This window comes from Embiotoca jacksoni, unplaced genomic scaffold, assembly GCF_022577435.1.
Source record: "Embiotoca jacksoni isolate LCO1_2020_lvr unplaced genomic scaffold, fEmbJac1.0.p SCAF_123, whole genome shotgun sequence".
Taxonomy (NCBI): Eukaryota; Metazoa; Chordata; class Actinopteri; family Embiotocidae; genus Embiotoca; species Embiotoca jacksoni.
Genome location: NW_027185256.1, coordinates 206,544 through 223,658, shown reverse-complemented (window position 1 = coordinate 223,658; position 17,115 = coordinate 206,544). Strand labels below are relative to the sequence as shown.

At 46.5% G+C, this 17,115-nt stretch overlaps 1 protein-coding gene across 9 annotated transcripts in view; it reads left to right on the top strand.

Annotated features, from left to right (window-relative positions):
• Positions 1-7,218: 7,218 nt before the first annotated feature.
• LOC138195740 (RNA-binding protein with multiple splicing-like) overlaps positions 7,219-17,115 on the top strand; it is a 36,682-nt gene continuing 26,785 nt past the window's right edge. For 3 of the 9 annotated variants that reach the window (XM_069145373.1, XM_069145372.1, XM_069145371.1), the window contains exon 1: positions 7,223-7,783. In XM_069145373.1, coding sequence (XP_069001474.1) covers positions 7,721-7,783 — 63 coding nt within the window. In that variant the 5' untranslated portion in view covers positions 7,223-7,720. Of the gene's footprint in view, positions 7,784-17,115 lie in introns of all 9 variants that reach the window. The other 6 variants (XM_069145375.1, XM_069145374.1, XM_069145370.1 and 3 more) reach the window with 5 other exon arrangements.

Here is a 17,115-nt window from a genome sequence, read left to right as displayed (position 1 = left end):
TTTCGTCACAACGGGAACTGAGAGCCGGTCGGCGTCGGGCCCTCCCGCGGTCACAACGGCGGCGCGGCTCTGTGGACGACTCCGCCGGGTCGGTAACTGTTGAGCGGACGGCATTGGTACTAATGTCCATGACTCCTCGGAGGAAGACTCCCGTCAGACAATCCCAACGTTTCACAAGAAGTTCACGTTTTGATCCGCTACCGTTTGCCCCGTTGGATTTACTGCGTCACGCGTCGCGTATGTGTTTCAAATGATTATATTCCAACAGGATTCGAGGTAACACAATAAAAAACGAATATGACCCCCATAAAAAGGGTGAGTTCACAAAAACAAGACAGACGGGATAATTACAAGATGTAGCGAAAATGAAAAAGTAAAACATCCAAATAAAAATGACTTAAATTCAAAAGATTTATATCCGCTGCGGGCAAAGGTCACTTACAAAAAGTACATCGTTGTTATGCGACTCGTAGCGTTTTATTTTACACGCACGTTATTCAGGAAAGATGAAAGGAAACGGGAGGGACGAAGACTTTGACCGGGGTTTTAGTTTAACCTTTTATTGGTTCCACTGCGGAACAAAAGAGACGATATAACTTTACATACTTCCCTTTGACCTGCTCGAAGACGTTTTAGCACCACTCAACAGCATTCAAAGGGAACATTAAAGTGCATTACGCAGACCTGTGTCAACATTTGGGGAATTCAAGCCCCGGGGGACGCACTTAACACGGCCCGTCCTCTCCACTCGGCCCGTCCTCTGCCCCGTCCTCTGCCCCGTCCTCTCCACCCGGCCCGTCCTCTGCCCCGTCCTCTGCCCCGCTGAGCCAGAAATACAAACTAATGATGAAGCCGATCTTATTAAACCAACCTTCTTTTTTTTTGTTGTTGTTTTTTAGACTCTCGCCTCTTCAATTTGGAGTTCTTTTTGGGGCCTTTTTTTTTTTTTTTTTTTTTTTTTAAATATTAACGTGACCTTAAATCAACTTTTCTAAAAGAAACAAAAGATTCCCAAAACAAAGAAAATACGCAAGTCTGTAGAGTGACACCTTCTTGAGGGATTATTTCCTGGCAGAGGATTGCATTTCGCCCTGCGGGTGTTTGACGATCGACAGTAAGCAGAGCATAGCGTCATGTGTGCCCTGATAGGAATGAAGAAAGCACTCAAACCTCGGGCACGCGGACAAAGTGATAAAACACGGAAACTTCTGCTAAATTTAATCAAGGCTTCCAATCAGCTGTTATTTTAAGCCACGCTGTCCGGTACGTTTGGTTTATAACCAATACCAGCAAAATGATTTCATTCTTATCAGCATGAAGCGTGTGTATATATATATATATATATATATATGTCATCGTTAGAAAGTTCCTGTAGCATTTAGCTCAAAGATCCCCAAAAATCAGTCGCCCCTGATTTAATTCAAACCCACCTCCGCTTTTAAAGACCTGTTCGGTGATCTGCTGGACTGTTTGGTTTTGCAGTTTCTCGGTTGGATTTGCGACATTGGTTGCTTTCCAAAGATTTGACTGTGAACTGCAGTGACCTCGTGTTGATAATATTGTGGTAGTTTACATGTTGTGTCTTAATGTAACGAGCTGTAATTTACAACTGAACCTCCCTGCAGAACAGAGAGACCCCGACTGTCTTCGTAACCCAGACATCTGCATATACATATATATATATATATATTTGTATTTTTTTCTTCTTCTTTTGTTCTATTGATCGTAGAATTGCTGAAAGTAACGCGTCCATTCTCTGTTTTTGTCCACGCGGTCGAAGATGCAATCGTCTTCCGACTTTAAAGACATTTGTTTGTCAGCGGGCCGCGCCGACCGCACGAGTATCCGTCCGGCTTCACAGAGCCACAAAGAGCCTTAAAGAGCCAGATCAACAGGCGAGAGCAGCTTTGTCTTGTTGAAACATGGGAGGATTTACTGCAGCAAATGGCATCTCTGAAAGCTCGACAGGCTGCGCGCACACACACCACTTCAGATGACGGGTGACATCGCTTGTTAAAAAAAGATATAAAGAAAGTCAAACACAACTGGTATTGTGGTACAACGTGTTTTTATGTCGCGCGGCGGGCGGAGGAAATAAGAGCTTTTGAGCTTTTGGTTGTGGGAAAGCCGCCGAAAACGACTTGAGCAAATTGAAACAAAGAAAGCAAACCTCTGGTGGCCAATTAGAGCGGGTCAAGCTGACCGCAAATTGCTCATTAGTGATCTTAGAGGAAGATCAAAGGGCACTGAGCAAAAAAGGGAGGAACAATGTGCATCAGTAAGTCAAAGGAAAGGAATGGCCTGGCTCCAAGCCCAATGAGAGCCACTTACCCCACATCACTCAAAAGGCTGAAGTGCGTTGCTCTGCCAAACGCTGAGCTGTCGGCCTGTTTTTACAGATGACCTCCAGATAGATTGCAACATTGTTAGTTGTTGTTTTTTTTTGTTTTTTTTGTTTGTCATACTTGATGAAGTAACATTTTTTTTTATTATTATTTTAGATTTGTAGAAATGCAAAAGTAAGAGTGTAAAAGAGGAAGAAAACAACTTTTAAGTCGTCTGACATGAAGATGTTTCGAGCCGCAGGGGTCCCTCCTTCGGGGATCCACCGCTGGTCGATACATCGGCAACGTGTCGGGACAGATTCATGTCTCCGTGTTCATATCAAGCCGGCCTTTTAGCTATGACTCAGTGATCCAGAAGGACGGCGTTGGATAATCTGATTTATGTCTCAATCTTTCTTTCTCCTGCCTTTGTTGCTGAATTGTTAGTTAATCAAATATCTCTGATTCTTGAGCAACAGTTTGACATTTTGGGAAACACTAAATATGAAGCAATGAAGATTTTTTTTTTTAAATTTTTTTTTATTTAAATAGATTGTCTCTTAAATCACTACAGCCGAATGACTTAGCGCAAAAAAAAAAAATCCCCACCCTGTAATGATCACGTTCAGTGTTATGGACAGTGATGCGTTGGATACTTGGGACACTACAGGGCAGCATCACGGTGACGGGGAGTTTTTCAGAACATTTTCACGCTTGATCTTTGTATCGTTCAAAGTACACTTCGGACCAAAGATTCGAGCCAAAACTGTTTCAGAAACGTAGCCAGGAAATAGCTCATCTCAACTCGACTTAAATCAAGTGTTGGTGTTGCCTCAGCTTGTGAATTGGCACGTGGTCGCTAAGTAGTCATGGTGGTCTATTTAAGGTGTAAGACTACTTGTACAGCTGTGGCATACAATGAGGTATGGTGCGTTTTTTGACCGTGAGTGAGTATATTTTTTCAGAGACCAATGCCTTCCTTTTGTTATCAATAAAATATTAAATGTATTCGCGTATCCAATTTTATGTTTTGTTTAATGGCCTGACAGTTCTTTGTGACAACACCGTAATCACACACATGTTCCAGACCAAACAAACAGCGCATTAACAGACTCGCTGGGAACATTTCCCAGCTGTACTCCTCTAAAAGTGCTTTAAAGATGTCTTCCAAGATCCACAGCTGGAAAAGTAAGTGAACTTCAGAGGTGCTGATCGTCAGATTTTTTTTTTTTTTTTTTTTTTTTTTTTTGTGCTACGCTACCCTAACGGCCTGCTGACTTCATATTCACAGATATGTGAGTGAGCATCGGTCCTCTTTTACATCTCTTTGACGAGAAAGGGAAAAAAAAAAAAAAAAAAAAGTCCAACTATTCCTTTCAAGTGACGTTACGTGCGCGGTTTCTTCTCTGCCTGCGTTGACTCTGAAACAACAAAGCTTCCTCCGCCGGTCGAGCGGACGTCGTTGCAGCCTGTTAAACCAGCGGTGCCTCAGATAACCCGCAGATATCTTCACGTAAGGCTGGACCATGTCAAGGCTTTGACATGTTACCCAGGACACCATGACCAGAGCGTCTCCTGTAGCTGCTCCTCCATCCTCCATCCTCCATCCTCCACCCAACCCCACCCACCCCGTGTGTGTGTGTGTGTGTGTGTGTGTGTGTGTGTGTTTTTGTTGGGGCCACCCTCCCTCTCTGAGCATCAGACCACACAGCTCAGCCCTGAGACCTGTCAAACACAGCTGGGACATCTCCCCCACCTCCCGCCCCCGCCCCCCTCTCTCTCTCTCCCTCCATCCTCTCCTCCTCCTTCCTACCTCTCCTCCCCCTCCTCGCTCCCCAGACTCCGGCAGGAAGCTTTGATACAGGGGTGTCGAGCAGCAAGGGGAGCATTTCCATTTTTATCCGCTTCGAAAGACTCCGAGACCCTCCTCCCTCTCTCATCATCCCGAACTGCTTCTCATCAGCATAAAAGACTCTGCCATGTCCCCCTTCTTCACTGTGCGTGCTTCAGATGCGGCGTAATTGATATAGACATGATCGGTGGGGGGTGGGGGGGGGGCAGAAATCTCCAAGACCGATCCACGACGACTGCTTCTCCCTTTCTTTTGTTGCTTTTGAGGTGCAAGTTCAGCAGAACCGCCTCGCTCTGTTTTCTGCAGTGGCTGTCACAAAAAGCGAGCGTCTGTCCTGTGCAATAAATGTCACGCGACATACAGTCAAAGTCTCCGCTGCCGAGCTACTGTCAGCTCTTGAACTTTTCATCGGCGGATACAAAGCGAGGCAGTTGCTCAAAATAAATGTTTTGAAACGGGGGGGGGGGGGGGGGGGGGGGGGGGGGGCGTTCAAGGCTGGCTTGTCACCTGATCGCTGCTTTTAAGGCTGTTTTGCACCCGGCCCCTGTAGACAATAACAGGCGTGACAGTCAACTTTTTAGTGTTTTTTTTTTTTTTCTTTTTCGTCTCCCCCCGTTGTCGAGACGTCCCTTCCACGGCTCCAGGGGCCCCGGCTGTTTCCCCCACTCAAAGGTCATAAATCAAATAGTCTTGGGTGAGCGGACAGCGGCTTCGCGCAACTTATCGTATCGCGGTCTTGAGGGACGGCCAGGTGTTTGCCTCCGGTTCCTCTCCACGGGCACGACCCCGCCGGGCTCGTTCTAAACCTGGACGCAAATGGGCCGTCTCGCCGACGTCCGGGGGGGGGGGGGGGGGAACTGTTTGACCCGAAACTACCGAAACGAGGGGCCTCGAAACGATCGACCAAAGAGCCACGTGAAACCTATTAAACGCTCAGGTTGATAGTTGCCTGTGAACCTCGCTCGGTGCGCCGTTGCAGACGTTGAATTGCGCCGAGTGCCACGTTTCCAGGCGTTGACGCGGGAACCGAACGCCCCCGAGCGCCCCGCGCCTCTCTGGGTGACAAGTCGCCTCACGATGGCGTGTTTATGATGGAAACCGACGGTGTATAACGCGGGTACCGCTTCGGTACACGGGCAACAGATTACTACATTATAAAATTATAAAACAAAACAAAACAAAAACACAAAGCTAGGTCTGAATTGTTTCCAGGCACGTCTAATAAAAAACAAAAAACAAACAAGCAATTAAAGTATTGAAGTGCTGCTGAAATACAACATGACTTTTTTTTTTACATTTACGCCATTCAACTCGCGTATCGTCCACTTTATACGAAGCGGAGATCAATAAAACTTAAATATAGGTTCGCTAATAATCGACGGAAGACGGCGACGAGTGTGTTTTTCTGCAGGAGCGCGGCGTCGCTGTCGCGTTCGGCGTCGGCGCCTCGCGGCAAGAGGGCCGGCGGGTCTGACCTCTCACCGGCTGAACGGGGAGTCTTTTCTGCAGGGAGTTCGCGTGTTCTCCAAGTCCGTGCAGGTCAGCCAAACTCTGAAAGCGCCCGTAGGTGTGAAGGTGAGCGTGATTGGTTGTCTCTCTCTCTCTATGTGTTGGCCCCCGTGATTGACTGGAAACCTCTGGCCCAACGTCAGCTGGGATACGCAGGTAAAAAGTGTGGAAGAAAAAAAAACAACAAAAAAAATCCAGCAGTAACAAAGGGCCAGTGTAAAAAAACAAAAACAACTTACATGTTGATCATTCATTTTTTTCAGATAGTTTGGAGATGCATGTGGACTTTTTTTTTTTTTTTTTTAACAGGCTGATCACAGTCCTCTTCAACACGTGTCATTGTTTGATCCACACCTGGTGGACGGGGGCTTAAACATGTCAAAGAAAGTCTTGAATTCCTGCACAGTGTTAGCACCATGTTAATTAAAAATGCCATTAATTGATTAGGGAATGGCATTAGGGGCCTGAGAAAGGTCAGGACATGACAAAAAAAACGTCGCAATCGACTTTTAAAAAAAAAATTTTTACGTCACCCACTGGTTTGTGATCTGCTGTTTTGAAGCCACGATTTCGTCACATTGGCTTTCATCTTCTTGTTTTTTTTTTTTTTTTTTACCAGAAGTGACCATATTTGGACGAGCTGAGGAGCGAGTAGTATATCTGACTCAGTCTGACTGGGAACCCAAGGACGCAACGCCCCGCCCACCGCAAACCAGACACGCCCCCCCAAACATACCACTTTTTGAGGCCTGCAATCGAATCAGTCATGGAGTCCTTCTCAGATGGACTGCCAGAAAAGTAATCAGAGAAACTAATTTTAGTGAATGACACCATGTTGATTTGTGGTATAAAAACGTACTCACTGTATTTCAAGAGAGAATTTGAATGGGAGTCAATGGAATTAGAGTTTTTTGTTTGTTTGTTTGTTTGTTTGTTTGTTTGGGAGCCAGCCCTTAGCGGCCCTCACCGGTATTGCACTTTGAGACACTTCCACTTTAAACTTCACTTTTCAGACCCAGAAGCTACGTCCGCTTTCATAAAACGGTCTACGGTTCAAACCGGGGTTGGACCGCACCGGTTCCTTCCCTCCTCTCCTATCGGTGCTCACTATCGCCTCTTCGGGCGCTGGGTGGTATTACAATTACAAGACAAGGACGTAGGGCTACGTCTCAAAACACTCGTTAAATATTGATTTATTTATTTTTTTATTAAAAAAAAAAAAAAAAATAAAATAAATATCTAATAATAAAAAAATAAAAATCTTGCACAGCCTATTGCACCTTTAAAGCAGACAAATGATAACAGAGGTGTTAAAAATAACCGCACGAGCCACCGCATCGGAAGAATATTGCAGGAACGTAGCAGAGACTAAAATAAACACCCAGCTGGTCCAAAAAGGTGATCGGTACTGATGGTTTCCACTGTCGCTCCTGCAGCACTTGGATAAATCTCGATAAAGCCGAAGCAGACGGCGCATCCATCCCGCCCCTCTACCCCACCCTAAACCCCTCCCTCCCTCCCTCCTCTCCCCTCCCCTCCCTCCCTCCCTCACGCGGAGATGGGGAGAGAAGTTTGCCTGCGGCGCGGTCCAGTGAACATTTACTGTATTTCATTAGCGACGAGAGCCTCCGGAGAAGCTTTCCAGGGAAACGCTGAGGAATATCTGACAGCGCAAGGAACACCGCTCGCAGCTTAACATTTCCGCTCTTTTTGTAAAAAAAAAATAATAATAATAATAATAAAGAAAGAAGAAAAAGAAAAGGAAGAAGAACAACAGCATAGATTCACTTTCATCATTTGATGTCGCCAAACTAGTGGGAAGCTCCGGTCCAGTAGGACAGCGGCCGCACGCGGACTATTTGTCTGTCGGAAGGGGTGGGTGCTTTTTTTAAAAAAAAAATATATATAAATAAATAAATAATAATAATAATTTGTGGGTCCTGGAAGGAGAAAGAAGGAGGTGAGGGCGAAAGCAGAGCGGAGAGAAGAACAAGACCGTCCGAGTGCGAAGTGACAAAAGAAGTCCGGGCTCAGAATGAATAACAACAAAACCGAGAAGGAAACCGAGCCGAGCGAATTCACCAACCACGAAGAGGAGGTACGTATCCGCACCTGGTGCCCGCGCGTCGCTGACCCAAAAACGACTCCTTAAATATCCAGAAAATTCACGCTAAACGTCGCGCTGCTTTTTTTTTTTTTTTTTTAGCCACCAAAAAAAAAAAAATCTGCGTTTTCTCTACGACTCGTTAAATATTCTTCTCGCTGTAGAAGCTGGACTGTGTTTTTGCAGCATTTTGTGCTCCGTCATTTAGTTTTTACCTCATAAAAGTTTTCGTCAGTGAACCGTCCCCCCCCTCCTCTTTCCCCCCCCCTTACTAAATAGTTCACCTATCAACAATTTGCCTTCATTTTTTTTTTTTTTTTTTTTTAATTTTAATTCTTTAAACATAAATTCACTTTTTTCTTGTCCACCATTTCGTTTGCAGCACCTTACTGCGAGGGTTTTTGGAAAACAGAGAGAGAGGAGTGGGGGGGGGGGACAAGTAAAGAACAAAGTAGGACCTGAGCTCTCTGATGAATCACTAACAAGTAGTTCCTGAATAGCTTTGATGTGAGAGCATCGCCGGTTACGGCTTACTGTACAATAACGGCAGACATCGCGCAACACTAAAAAGCAAGTAGTAAAGGGAATACTGAGCCAGGGCGAATTAGTTTTCACTGAAGCCGAGGGAGCAATTCAAGTTCAAACAACTGCTGCTGCAACATGTAGGCAATATCTCTTTTGTAATGCAGACCCACCGCATCAAAAAAAAATAAACCAGTCGAGCACCAAGTCGCCTCCAACGCGGCTGTGATTCACTTCCAAACTTAACACACCGGGATGATATTTGTTTGTCTGAAATGTGTTTTTTTGTTGTTGTTTTTTTAATCCGTTTAACTCGAAAATGTATTTCCTGTCGAACATTGCTGGACAGCAGGCCCGGTTTCTTCCTCCTCCTCTCTTCTGTAAACATTGCTCAGTCTGGTTATCTCCTCTATTTTGTTGTTGTTGTTGTTGTTGTTGTTTACCGAGTTTGTAGCGACTCTCTCCGCACGGGGGCGGTTTTCTTCGGCGCAGATTGACCTCCGTTCGAACGGCGGACGCGTCGCTTCGGAGCTCCACACGTCCGCGGCCGAGTGACGCGAGAATAGGTATATATGTATATATATATATATATATATATATATATCGGGTTATATCGGACGTTTCTCTCGGAGCAATTGGGTCATAAGGGTCTGCGTGGTCTTTCGGCACTTTTGTAACCGAACAGCCGAACACACCCAGCCCGATGCGAGACCATATTTGGTCCACCGTTGAGGTTACCGTGGACGCGGGGGGGGAGGGGGGGGGGGTTTCTGCGGCCCCCCGCACCGACGAGGTAAAGAGTCAAAGAGCCCGACTTGTCAGAAGTGGAGAGTTGGAGTTTAAACACTTTACTGCGCTTCTCAGTGTCTGTTAACCCGGATGTGACTCCGCAGCTGCAGCTGATGATTATTGTTGCTACTGGGAAATCTATTATTAACTTCTTCTCGTTTTAATCTATTGGAGGAGCTCCAAGAACTTTTAAGGAGACGTCTTCAGATATCTCGCTTTGCCCGACTGACGGCACAAAAGTCAATTAAAAGTCAAAAAGCAGCATTTATTCGCATTTGTGTGTGTTTTTTGTTTTGTTTTTGTTTAACAGAACGACTAAGTTGTTTTCTGTTCATCGATTTAATCGCAAAATTGGTTCAGCTCTGCATGGCTTAACAACTTTGCTTCAGCTGGATGATTTCAACTGAAGAGGGCAAAACGCCACAAGAAAAATATACATTTTTACAACTCTCAGCTCGTGCAGTACCTCTTAAGATACCTCACCCAATTCGTTGATCCTTTTTTCAAATATAAGTCCCGAGTCATTTTCAAGCAGGAGTGCCAGTACTGGCTCACAAAAGTTTGGTCAAATTGAAGGATTTGCTGCTTTTTGTTTTGTTTTTATATGACGCTGAATTGAAAAGTACTTAGAATTTCATCCACGATGAAAAAAAACCCACAATAATCGGCTGCAGCCCCCCGTTTTTGCGCCTCGCCGCGACACGTTTGAAATTCTGCGACGTCCCCCTGCGAGCCGGAGGGACGAGACGAGAGAGAGAGTTGTCCGTAACGTTGTGTAAAGGCAGACATTAGAGACGGGGGAGAGTAACGGCCGGAGGGATCTAATGGTTGTGCGAAATGTTTGGAAGCCGTCCAGACGGGCAGGGACTTTCAAATTTACTTGGGCGAATTAACGTAAGGTTAGACAGCGAGCACTTTATCTTTGGCGTAATGATTGTGTGTTGCACGCAGGGGAGCGGCGAGGTTTTTATTTTTTTATTTTTTATTTTAGGGCGGGGAGGTGAGGGAGGGGGGGGGGGTTAAGGTGCGGATCGTCGCACGTAAGCACATAAACACGAGACGAAGAGTGATGCGAGTGGTTTTGAGTATGGCCGAGCGTTTCGTCCTTCTGGAGGAACGCCGCGGCGCAATTTGACATCGTTTTTCTGATTGAAATCTCTCATTGAGAGAAAAAAAACGTTCACGAGGTTCCTCTCGTCAACAACTTCAGTGCTCCGCGGCACCGAAGTCGCCGTGAACGATGACCTCACGGGGGCCAAAGTTGAACGGCCTCGCCGGTATGACTCTCGCAACGCTGAGCAACAGCAGCGGCACCTCCTCCTCCCCACCTCCTCCCCACCTCCTCCCCCTCCCTCTTCCACTGCGTAGTACGCAACTCAATGGATCACTGATTCGCACCAGTAAAGCACCGCTGCTTGGCTTCTCGTGCCCGCTTCGCCGCTCAACCTCGCACGCTGTCGTCAGGCGTGCGCCGGGGGGCTCGGCGACGCTCGGTGTTTATCTTCCGCGGGCCAGCGCTCTCGCCAAACATGGTCGCGCCGCAGGCGAGGTATGCAGGTTTCAGCCCTCGGCGGCGTCTTAATCTCGCGGGCCGGTTTCTGATAAGCATTTCGTTATCAGGTGTTCTGGATGCTCTCACGTACCGCGAGCACTCAGCGGCCCGCCGACGCGGACGGAGGTGACGCGGCGTCGCCCCCGGATAGGTTTCAGCCCGGGTTTCCAGACCTTCTACGGACACGGCGGCCTGCGGTGGATCTCGGATTACATCTCGTTTTCTATAAACATCGTTTGAAGGCGGTCTCCACAGAGAGGCGTGTGTGTTTTGTCCCGTGTTCACCGTGGAGATGGAGATGTGGCGACCGGCGTCGTGTCGCTGCACCGAAGGAACAAACTCGGGGCACTGAGAGTCAAATCATACCCAACTTTTACTGACTTGTTTTGACACCAAAATTATAGGTTGAATTATTGATTAGTCAGTTTGCTGACTGACAGAAAATGAACCGATTTCAAACTCTCTATCATTCTGAAACGTGTGGTTTGATGGTTTTTTTTTTTCTTTTTATATAAGACTTTGAATAAAAAAACCACCAACTTGATTACTGGAGTGATTTGACATTGACAAACTATTTTGAAGACATCACCATAGTTAGTTACAGCCCCCATTTTCATAATAAATTAATAATTTAAACCATTTATCAGGTAAAACTGTCAAACAAATCTCAAATGTGAAAATTAAGCTTATTTTAGCTTGTTTTGTGTCACCTTGAATTGAACATGTTTGGATTTTGGGCCGTTTGTCAGACAAAAGTCATTTGAAGACGTCGCTTCGAGCTCTGGAAAACCCATCGGCATTTCATCACGGTATTTTCGGACTCGCGATGGACGGCGTTTTGTGCACGGCGAAGACAAAAGGTGAAGGTTTCTGAGACGGCCCGTGAGCACGTGGAATGCACTGCGGCTCACCAAGTCATCCGACCGAGCTCGACCTCCCACCTCTTCGCTGTCAATTCCCCTCGAGCTAACTTGGGTTTCACTTTTAAGCGGAAACCCGCCCGGCCTCCCTCAACCTTCGGAGATCCGCCGGCGAACGGCCGGCTCGATTTTTGCCAAACGGTCCGAACAACGGATCGTCTGCGCCGCCGTCGGCGTCTCCGCCGGGTGGGACGCTCCTTCGCTTGAAGTCGTAGTTCGCGGGTGCAACCGAACCGTCCCTCCCGGGTGAAACGACGCAGCGCAGCCGCGGGAGTTTTGAACCTCGTCAGGCGTTTGTTGATTCTGGTTCTCCGCTGACCATAAACGTGTAAGCGGATCTTTACAGAATATCACTCGGGCCGAGTTCAGCGAATGCGGCGTATCTCCCCGGGGTGGAATTGGATTGCGCTCGGCCTGCTTTGGGTGTCCACCAGGTCCTCTTCAAATAGCAGGTCATGTGGCCGGCGTGACCTTTTCCGTGAGGAGATGGAGGTGGGGAGCTGCACTGCTGGAGGAGCACGGTGGAAGCATGGGGAGGCCAAGCGCTGTGTGTGTGTGTGTGTGTGTGTGTGTGTGTGTGTGTGTGTGTGTGTGTGCGCGTGTGTGTGTGTGTGTGTGTGTGTGTGTGTGTGTGCGCGTGTGCGGTCCGTACATGTGCATGTATCTATGAAAAGGGCACACGGGTATATTAACTCTCCGTGACATGAAACGTTACCAGAGGGGAGCGGAGAGAGGGTGAAGTGGCCGTGATCGGGCAACCAGGGAAAACACACACACACACACACACACACACACACACACACACACACACACACACACACACACACACACACACACACACACACACACACACACACGGAGGATCTTATTGCTGAAGATTCACCGGAGATGAAGAGGCGCCCTCAAAACCGCACAAACGCACGGCGAGATGCGCGTTGATGTCGGCGGTAAAATACGTCTTTCCAGGCTCGAGCTAACAGTGAAAAAAAAAAAAAAAAAAAGTACCCCGCTCCGTCTAGCCAGTCTGATAGGTTGGAGTATATTTATAAAAGCGCCAGGGGAATTGTCATCTTATCTTAGCCATTTGTCAGCTGCGCGACAAGAGGTATTTGAAAAGACAACAACAAGGCTTAGTGTCAGGAACGGCTGGCAAAGGAGTCTAAACTGATGTTGAGAAGAAAAGGAGAAAAAGTATTTATATATATATATATATATATATATATAAACCATTAAAACTGACCAGGGGGGCAGGTGACTCTGATTTCCTTCAAAAGAAAGAAAGAAAAACAAAACCTTGGCTGTCAACTAGCGAGTTTGCTTTCTAATAAATAACGCTCTGCTTAACAGAAGGAAGTGTGAGCTTTCCTTTCCCGTACAAGCGCCAGCCATTTTGTGTTGCTTTGTCATCCTGTGTTTCTGTCACCTCCACTAAATATTGCTTACTCACGAGCTATAATTATCGACCTTACAGTGTACAGTGTCTCGTCTCCGTCTCTCTTTCCACCTGCCTTCACGCTCCTTTTATGTTCTGCACACTTTTCCTCGGTCTGTAATTCATCTCGTTTCTTCTCCCTGCACCTCCCCGTCCATCCTTTTCTGCTCCCTCTCTCCACTTTTATCTCCCTTCCCCTCCGTTTCCTTCCCTCCTTCCTTTCCTACCCCCTCCTCCCCTCCCCTCGCCTCGCTCTCTCTTTATCTTGTTCTCTGGCCATTTCCTCCCACTTTCCCTCCCTCCCTCCGCCCGGGTACTGTTTATAATTTGCCTTTCTTCTTCTCCTCTTCTCTACGTTTCTCTTCTTTCTTTTCTTTTTTTTTTTTTTTTTTTTTTTTTTTTCCATCCCTCTTTCTTTCTCTCCCTCGCACCCAATTTAGTCCTGGTCGACAGACTCCTTATCCCTTATCGGGTCCATAGGTTGAAAGCATGACCCTGAGACCCCCCCCCCCCACCCCCCCGAGCACAAGGACCGTTTATGGTCATGGGAAGACCTTAAAGAGAGGAGCTGGCCAGGCAGAAACGGTAACGGGGAGAAACTGGTCTGTCTGTCTGTAGGACTGTGTGCCAACAGCCTTTTTGGCTGGCCAGCCAGAGTCGGCCATCCAAGGTCAACCCCTCTGAAGATTAGCTTGAAAAAGGACAAAGCCTGAAACTGGAAAAGTCTGTCAGTGGGCCGAGATGGATTAGCTAATTGGGTCTGATTTCTTGCCATGTTGTCCATCGCTGGCTGCAAAGTTATACTTTACAATCAGAGGAAAAGTAGCTTTTTTCCCCCTGTTAACTGGCTTTAAAGTAAAGTCAAGGCTCCATGTTTTAGGTGTAATATAATATGACTATCTTAGAGTGGAAATAAAGAATTTATGAGTTTAATTTGCAACCGCTTTTATAAATAATCAGGCTACTTTGCTCGTTGCGGCTTCGGAAATGTAACGATCTGATGCTGTTTCGTCACGTTTTTGCTCGGATAAAACGATCAATGTGTCACTTCGGGCTAAAGATCATGAATCAGCCCGGTGATACTTTTATGGCACCAAATGAATTACTTTGACGCTGTCGTTCGCTGAAAAATACATAGTCATTAGCTACTAAATTTCGATAACTACGCCTCATCCACACAAATTGTTTTCATTTTTAAAAAATCCTATTAGTTTTGCCACGTTTATGCAGCAGTAAACCTCTCCAGCGTCAGTGAGCTCCATTGGCTCTAATTAGGTGTCCCGCCCACGTAGATGAAATCACTCGTTTTCAACTTGCGCAAGTAAATCTTACATTATGGACAATTTGGGAGTGAGGTGTTCAGGGAACATCGGGGAAATTGTACAGCCTAGCAATAGCTTCCGTGTGAGGCGTTTAGGGGACATCTGTACAACCTTGTTTACCCTCTCCCCCTCTAAACCGCATGGAAACTGAAGATTTGTAGTTTCATTTTCATTTGCTTCAAACAGATTTTTTTTTTTTTTTTTTTAAAACTGGCATAGTAAAAAGTATTGTTGTAGGAAATTGCTAACAAAGTCCAGATATTGGTAATTAATCATGACTTTTGTCATAAGTCTCTGTTCCCCTACCTCCACTAAACCCAACAAAACTGCCTACTAATGCAGACTTGCAGTATTTGAAAAAAAAAAGGCCTTATTTTCTCTGATATATTGAAGTAATTAACCTTTAAAGTGAGACAATGTGGCTGCGATGGAATACCAACCACTGTGGCCTTAAGTGACATTTACAGGATAATAAGCGACCAGGCATTTCCTACATTTTTAAGAATTAATTTCCGAAAACAACGAATTGATTAAAAGGTGATTCAAAACAGTCGTCATTAGCAGATAGAATTACAGGATCCCTTTAAGTGCCATCTCTTGACAAAGCAAAAGAAACAGCTGTATCGCATAACAGAAACAACCCCATTAGCAGCAGGCACAGATTTCTTCATGGTGACGCAGAGGATGACTGAGTATCTGCTGCTGCTGTTGTTGTTGTTGTTTTTTTTTCATTTCTCGTTCCCTCCCCACTTGCGCAAGACACTTTAACCCTCTGCCTACCCAACCACAAAAAACAAACAGTTCAAGGTGTCCACTCGGGCAGGCGGCAACACAGGGAGCCCAGGAAGAAAAAAAAAAAAAAGGCTGCAGCGGAGATTAGTTCGCATTAACGAGCACTTTGGAATTTTAAGTCCTGCTCATCGAGACTCGTCGGGTAACAATAAAAAAAAAAGGAAGAGAGCGAGACGGTATGAATGGTTTTTTGATGAAGTCGACGCTGACAGCCGCGCAGTCAAAGTGATGTGTAGCTGACAGCCTGTGAACGGGTCGTCCTTCGCTTCCACACGTCACCCAAATGACACCTTCAGGCCTATTTTTGCTGGGGTTAAAAAAAATAAAAAAAAAATGTTTGATGAAAAGAAAAGAAAAAGAAAAGAGAGAAAAGAGAGGACGTATTTGTGTTTTCGAGAACGGATCGTCCTTTTTTCTGAGTTGGATTAAAAACACAGGGCGCCGTTATCGAGAGCAGGAAGAAAAGAGCTAGAGTAGGAAAAACAGAGGATCGGGCCCCGACTCGCCTCCTCGTCGAGGTCATTTGTTTGAAATGTCTTTTAAAGGTTAACCTGTTGGAACATTTACGGACCCTTACTGAGCTCTAATTGTTTAGCCAAAAGCACTTGAGGGCGAGACAGAGACAGAGACAGAGAGCGAGAGAGAGCGAGGGAGGAAAAACAAAGAAAGTCTCCTCTCAAGAGTTCACTCAGAGCGTTTGGAGTGTGCTCAGTCTCACAGGCGACCCCCCCCGACCTGCACCATAAACCCAGGCCTAACCTACGACCTCTGACCCCGAACGGGAAACTTGACCCGCTGAACCCGGGCGATCAGCGGACAAACGGAGTCCATCCATTTATGGTCGTTTGACACCTCGGGCCTGCGCTCTCTCACTCCTCACGTCCTCTTGACAGGGAGGACGGAGGGGGGGGGGGGGGGGGGGGGGGGGGGGGGCGGGGATGATGGAGAGCGATGTCAACATGGAGCAGCGATGAGTCCGCGTGAGTCAGTCAGACTGTTTTTAATAACCGACGCAAGAAAAGTCAACTTGCCGTTCGCCCACGTGGGCTCACGGAGTCGACTTTGGTTTCAGCCCGGTTCACGGGGAACTTGAAAGCAGCTGGCGTGGACGCGCGCTGGACGATTTGATTTGATTTTCTCGTGCCGGGTCGTCGACGCACACGCGCTACCGTCGCCGTCCCCTCAAGGTCGCAGCCGCGTCCCGCCACATCTGGCCGGCGGGACCTCCGTCCATTAAACTCGGCTGTCGGGGCACGCGGTGGGAGGGAGGGGGGGGAGACGGAAACGCCCAGTAATCTCCTCGCGTCCCGCCAAGGTCGCGCGCCTTGTTTTCAGCCGGGATTGGACGGTCAAAAAAAAGCACTCGATTAAAATCGGAGCAAATATGCGAGGGAGTCGCGCAGCGTGGATTATAATGAGGCATCGCGGGCGATAGGTGTAACAAATTAAACAAAGTCCACGACGCAAGCTGAATAGAAATGACACATGAATAAGTGAGTGATGGCGGACAAATTGTAATGTTCGATGGAGGGAATTTAAAATACGTTTGTACAAGTTTTGCATTGGTTTCCCGTCAGTTATGGTTCCAGCGATTCAACATTTGCTAATTAAATCTTTGTTTGATTGTGTAACGGCTGTTTGGTGGAAGTTTGGTCTCTTGGGTCAGACGTAATCAAGCTTTTTCCCTCCATGTGATGTTTTATTATTACAGCCAGAAGGAAACATCATTATGTTTTGGATATTTTTAGCAACAGATGTTCAGTTTTAGTACAAAATGTACCATCCTTAATCATTTTAAAGGACAACTTTGGTTTATTACGACTTGGATTTGATTTTTTTTTTTTTTTTTTCAAGGCCTTTCCTCATTGTTGTTACATTGGTCTCACTAACTTGATTGCTCGGGTCTCAGGACAAGGCAACATGAGCAAACAAGTCAGATAAGAAACACTAGCAGGCAGACAAACATTTGGCTTTCAGTTTCACCATTAAATGAAGGT